Here is a 6,096-nt window from a genome sequence, read left to right as displayed (position 1 = left end):
GAGTGCAAGCGGCGCCTTGGGGTCGGAGGCTGCCCGCGCTCCCGCACCGGGCAGTTGTCGCGGTCGCAGGACCGGTGGAGTCGGGGAGGGCCGCGGGCCGGTCAGCGGGCGGGTGCAGGTGCCTGCTTCCGCGGTGATCCTACTGTCTCTCCTTAGCTCCACCCACTTTGGCTTGCGACCAGGCTCCAAGGGCTAAAAATATTGCCCGAGGCTCCTGAGCGGAATCAGATCGCGCTAAGTAGGGCACAAGGCATAGGCGACAGCGCTCTCGCCCCCGGCCAGAGGGAGGCTCCGAGCGGAGGCTCCCCCCACGCTGGACAGGCAGCTAGCGGCCTCCCTCCGCGGAGCAGGCAAGTGGGGGCCCGCAGGCAAGGGCAGCCGGCACTGGTCGTTCGAAGTTGCCCCACTACCTAGGAACTCCTGTCTGCTCCCTACCCAGGGAATCTTCAGCATCAGTCAGTCACTGCTGGCTTCCCAGGGGGTCCTCTAAATGCTGCGTAAGCAGAGGCTGAAAGTTACCCACTGCGGAATCAGAACTAATAGTAGGACGAAGACTCACTCTGTGTTACGAACACAAGCTGCTGCTTTTTAAATTCTTTGTGTATTTCCTAATGAGAGAGGAGCTGTGCCAGGCACTGTTTCTGCTGAGTACCAGCCTCATCCAAGCGGGCAGGGAGAAAGGCTTTTCTGTCAGTCTCTCTGGGCTGTGGTTATATGTTTCAAATCAAAATAGATAGAAATTTGTTCCTCTGAAACCAAGAAGCACAGGGTCAAGGAGTCTGGACACCTACCTCCTTTGCCGGGCTGTGTCTTTCTTGTAGGTAAGCTTTGGGGGAAGCCGGTTATAATCAGGAGGTTGTGTGATGATCTCTGGAGCCAGAGCTGGGAAGTTTGTTATGTGGTTGTGTTTTTTATATCATCGGCCTCGGGGGGAAAGAGATTCATCTTCTCCTTAGGCCAGAGCTGCTACCATGACGTTGGAGGACCAGCTTCAGATGGGTTGCTTACTTGTGCTTTCTGTGTCTTAACCAAGAGAATAAAATCAGATGGGATCAGGATCCATAGCCAGTGTCAGGATTTGGTGCTTAGAAGCTTGCTTTCCTTGAGAGTCAGGCAAATAGGTGTTCCTCGGAATGCTTGGTGGAAAGACCACGGAAGGCATTTTGCATGCTGGAACTCCATATCGTGTCCTTCCTGCCAGGTGCATGTGGAGGCCAGCATGAAGCTGAAAAAGCAGGTGACGGTGTGTGGGGCTGCCATCTTCTGCGTGGCTGTCTTCTCACTCTACCTCATGCTGGACCGAGTGCAGCATGATCCCACCCGACACCAGAGTGGTGGGAACTTCCCCCGGGTGAGTCACGCCTGGCGGCTGATGTCTTCACATAAAGTTGCCCGAGCTCAGCTTAGCGCCCCAGCTGGAGAGTCACGTCAGTCCAGGACAAGAACATTCCTTGCCAATAGGCAGCTTTTCTAGAAACCCAAAGCTAAAAACAATGATGACAAAAAGGAAGGAAGGAAGGAAAAATGACGTGGTGGACTGCCATTCTGTTTCCTGAGTTCCTGGAAGATACTGCTGACGGATTGCGCCATTCCTTCCCCCCGAGCCCGCGTGTAGTTCTTGTCAGCACAGTGCTCCAGACAGGCAACACCGACTGTGGAGAGTAGGCATGCAAGGTGAAATCTTTGCCTCCCTGGAGCTAGAGAGTGAGGGTACTCCCAGCCCAAGTGGACTGCAGTCCTCCGTAGCGATTCGTACCTCTTCCTTTATCTGACCAGAGCCGTCTGGCCTCATAAGCTCATGGTTCTGCCTTCCACTGGGGAGGGCAGGGTCATAGTCAAGCCTCAGGTGGTGGGCCCCAGGCAGAGACCCTCCCTGAGGCGTTACGAGCTGTGTGTAATTGCTTTCTGGTTTTCTGGCAGAGCCAAATTTCTGTGCTGCAGAACCGCATTGAGCAGCTGGAGCAGCTGTTGGAAGAGAACCATGAGATCATCAGCCACATCAAGGAGTCTGTGCTGGAGCTGACCGCCAACGCCGAGGGCCCGCCTGCCCTGCTGCCCTACTACACCGTCAACGGCTCGTGGGTGGTGCCACCGGAACCCCGGCCCAGCTTCTTCTCCATCTCCCCTCAAGACTGCCAGTTTGCTTTGGGGGGTCAGGGACAGAAGCCGGAGCTGCAGGTAAGAGTCAGAGCTGGCTGGGACCCATGGTGGCCATGGATGGACACTGAGCGGCTCTCCTACCCAGCAGATGCTGACTGTGTCGGAGGAGCTGCCTTTTGACAACGTGGATGGTGGAGTATGGAAGCAAGGCTTCGATATCTCCTACGGCCCGCACGACTGGGATGCCGAAGACCTGCAAGTGTTCGTGGTACCCCACTCTCACAATGACCCAGGTGGGGGCCAGTGGACTCCTAGAGCTGGGGTATGAAGTGGACTTTCTGATAGCAAGGGAAAAGAGGGACAGTTTAAGATGTAGCCTCCTCAAGGAGCCCCTGTGTTGGCCCCCAGGCTGGATCAAGACCTTCGACAAATACTATGCGGAGCAGACCCAGCACATCCTACACAGCATGGTGTCCAAGCTACAGGAAGACCCCCGGCGGCGCTTCCTGTGGGCCGAAGTCTCTTTTTTCGCCAAGTGGTGGGGCAACATCAGTGCCCAAAAGAAAGCAGCAGTCCGAAGGCCAGTGCCAGTTGGGAGGCGTGGGAGGACTGTCCTCTGGGCCTAGGATGGGTGTGCAGGTCGCTGTGCTGCAGGAGCTGTGGGCGCCACAGTATCAGGGAGAAGCGAGGGGAGGTGTGGCAGAGCTGAGGGGTGATGGTGGAGGGACCAAAAAGGAGAAGGCAGGAACAGGTTTGAGGGTTACATGTGTTAGGAGAAATCGAAGTTCTATGAGCACAAGACAAGAGAAAGCATGGCGGCGTCCAGAGGTGAGCAGGGCCATGACAGCACAGGGGTCTGCCTGGCGGGAGATGAGGGTGCGTGTCTGTTCCCTGGGTCCTGGGATTGGGTAAGCCTCAGGCCAGTGCGCACAGGTCCCGGCATCTTCTGGTTGGCAGGAATGGGCAAAGGGTCCCCACCCCAGCTGAGCGTGAGTCCTTAACTCCAGGCTGGTGGGAAACGGGCAGCTGGAGATTGTGACAGGTGGCTGGGTGATGCCGGATGAGGCCAACTCCCATTACTTTGCACTGATTGACCAGCTCATCGAGGGACACCAGTGGCTGGAGAAAAACCTCGGTGAGGCCAGGCTTAGCAAAGGGAGCCAGCTCCTAGGGCTGGGCCCAGAGGGCAGTAGGGGTTGTAAGGAGCAGGGATTGGCAGGGGGCGGTTCCTTCCTACACTCATTTCCCCAGCACAGTGTGATGGCAGGATGGGAGCTGGGGCATTCAGGGCCTCTTGCTTCCATGCTCTTGCCCAGGTGCGACCCCACGCTCAGGCTGGGCGGTGGACCCCTTTGGACACAGCCCCACCATGGCTTACCTGCTGCGCCGTGCCAACCTGACCAGCATGCTGATTCAGAGGGTGCACTATGCCATCAAGAAGCACTTCGCTGCCACCCACAGTCTGGAGTTCATGTGGAGGCAGACCTGGGGTAAGGCCAGGTAGGGTAGAGAGGGTCACAGCAGTAGTTCTCACTGGAGGGAGGCAGGGGTGCTAAGTAAGACCCCCAGTGTCCTTCAGAGCAGATCAACAGGCACTGGTGCAGACCGCCAGAAGCGCCCTCTTTCAGCTTAGGTGGGGATCACATTGAGCTCTGGCCTCTTTGGGGCCTGCTGTCCACCCTGAGGGGCTGAGCATGCTGTTTCCTGGGGAGCTGTGGGCTATGGAGCCCTCCCGGTGTGGCCTGCACGCCCCCCAATAGCCTTAAGTTTAGCTCGAGCCTCCCCTTCTCTCAGCTGTCTGTAGCCGGAGTAGATCACTCTGCCGGCACCCCTGTGCCCGGCTCATGACGCTGCCGGCCGGTGGCTGATTACCCGTTGTGTCTTCTTCAGACTCGGATTCCAGCACAGACATCTTCTGCCACATGATGCCCTTCTACAGCTACGATGTCCCACATACCTGTGGTCCGGATCCCAAGATCTGCTGCCAGTTTGATTTCAAACGTTTGCCTGGTGGGCGCATCAACTGCCCGTGGAAAGTGCCGCCCCGTGCCATCACAGAGGCAAACGTAGCCGAGAGGTATTTGCCCCCAGTCCTGGCCTCCTGTCTGGGCTCTGCTGCATAGGGACGTTGTAAGATCGGGGGTAGGCTGTGGTGCATTCAGGCCCACAAGCTGCTGTGGTGGCAGCTCCTTTACGAGTCTCCATAGAAAATGAGTTGCTCTAAGGAGCCACTTTTCCCAGAATGGTTTTATTTTCCTAAATGAGCATGTTTTCTAGTGTTTTAACAAACTTTCAGAGCCGGTTGGCTGACTTAGAGATGAGTAATTCTCAAATTAGGTACAGTTCGTTCCAACCTTTAGCCCAATATGCCTTCATTGAGCTCAGGCGTCCTCTCTTGGCTCCAAGTCAGCTGGAACCCTCAGTGTTCTGAGAACCCGGAACCCCATTCCTGTGCACGTTCAATCCTGCCCAGCAGCCTCCAGCCTCTGAGAAAGCAGGCCTGTTCCCTTTGACAGAATCTTTAGGGACCCCTGAAATGTCACTGTTGCTGAAATTGGCCCCGTGGGAAAGTGTAAAGAATGATCTAAAACAGCGATTTTGCCAGAATCCGACTGGTCTTAAAAATATAACAAGTTGAACTGGTTTTCACGTTGCAATACTCCAATTTCCACGATGTGCAAGAGGTGAAGCATGTGACTAAGGAAAAAGAAACTGGTCTTTTGTGTCCCGAATCCAGAAATCTAAATGCTGATTCCAAGCAAGCGTCTAGGGCTGCGAAGGTAGGATTTTTACCAAAGCTGCTGCCATGATCTCCAGATGCCAGCGCGGGTCTACAGCGAGAGGACCTTCATTTTCTCCTTTGAAAGGCTTCCTGGGCTGATAAAGTGCGGAAAATGCTACCCGAGGAGTCCTCTCTTGAGAACGAAATAGAAAAGTATAAGCTGACCAGCACTGTTAAGTAGATTAGTGGCCGGTTTAACTGTGATACTCACAACATGCCAGTTAATAGATTGGTCTAAAAAGAGAAAGAGGCTTTCATGATATGCCACGGAGCTGTTTTCCTATTGATTTTCCCAGTAACTTAGATGAAAAAGAAAATAAGATATTTATATATAGTTCCTATTAGGTACCAGGCACTATTCCAAGTGTTAACAAGTATTAATTCATGCAGTTCATTTTAATTCTCATAACATTATGATGGTAGATATTTATATTATCTTCATTTTATAGAAACTGAGGCCCAGAAAGGTTAAGTCACTTACACAGGGTCACTCGGCTGGTGCCTGTGGAGCTGGTATTCGTGTAGTCAGGCTCTCAAGTCCAGGCTTCTCACTCCAGTGCTGCATCTCTAACTGGTGAGCACAATGAAGCTGGAGAGTCAGGATCAGATCCCAAAAGGTATCAACAGTTTGGGATATGGGTTGAATCTAACCGGATAAGATTCATTAGCTACAGATGTGAGGTTCCACCCACTCTTAGCTTTAGAAGACAGAATAGGAAAGTCGTTGAGAAAAGACCTTGAGAGCCACATGCATGGAGAACACGGCACCTGACGGCACTGTGGGGTGACTCGGGGAGCTGCCAAGCATTCCCATGTAAATGTACCCCACGCCCACGGGAGCACCAGGCTGGACCAACGGGTGCAGTTCTGTCTTCCCTTGTGGGTCAGCTCACCCTGGACCTCCATATCCATCATGGGGTTCCTACACAGAGGAGCATGAACACATCTCTGCTATGTCCGAAAGGGTTTCGTGGGAAGGACTGATTTGTTCTGCGCGGGGTCAGGGAATTGAAGTACGCAGCCTAGGACAGGGAGCGCTGGGCTCCCAGAAGGGGCTTTCCATCTCAGGAGGTGTGCCCTGCAGGCCACGTGGCCCCCCCATGGCGATGTTGCAGAAGGTCTCCCTCCGGTGGATCTGCTCAGGATCCTGTAAGGTGGAGCCTCACGCTGGTCCCTTTCCCGCCCTCAGGGCTGCCCTGCTCCTGGACCAGTAC

At 54.5% G+C, this 6,096-nt stretch overlaps 1 protein-coding gene across 2 annotated transcripts in view; it reads left to right on the top strand.

Moving 5' to 3' along the window:
* The first annotated feature begins 1,201 nt into the window (after positions 1-1,201).
* The window catches only part of MAN2A2 (mannosidase alpha class 2A member 2), a 16,464-nt gene continuing 11,569 nt past the window's right edge, over positions 1,202-6,096 (top strand). For both annotated transcript variants that reach the window (XM_025049905.1, XM_025049902.1), the window contains exons 1-8: positions 1,202-1,351; positions 1,921-2,178; positions 2,249-2,393; positions 2,509-2,680; positions 3,108-3,235; positions 3,417-3,590; positions 3,991-4,177; positions 6,072-6,096. In XM_025049905.1, coding sequence (XP_024905673.1) covers positions 1,220-1,351; positions 1,921-2,178; positions 2,249-2,393; positions 2,509-2,680; positions 3,108-3,235; positions 3,417-3,590; positions 3,991-4,177; positions 6,072-6,096 — 1,221 coding nt within the window. In that variant the 5' untranslated portion in view covers positions 1,202-1,219. The remainder of the gene's footprint in view (positions 1,352-1,920; positions 2,179-2,248; positions 2,394-2,508; positions 2,681-3,107; positions 3,236-3,416; positions 3,591-3,990; positions 4,178-6,071) is intronic.

The sequence above is a fragment of the Pteropus alecto genome, unplaced genomic scaffold (assembly GCF_000325575.1).
Source record: "Pteropus alecto unplaced genomic scaffold, ASM32557v1 scaffold60, whole genome shotgun sequence".
In the NCBI taxonomy this organism is placed as follows: Eukaryota; Metazoa; Chordata; class Mammalia; order Chiroptera; family Pteropodidae; genus Pteropus; species Pteropus alecto.
Note: the sequence above shows the minus strand (reverse complement) of the source record. Positions and strands in the feature narration are given on the sequence as shown.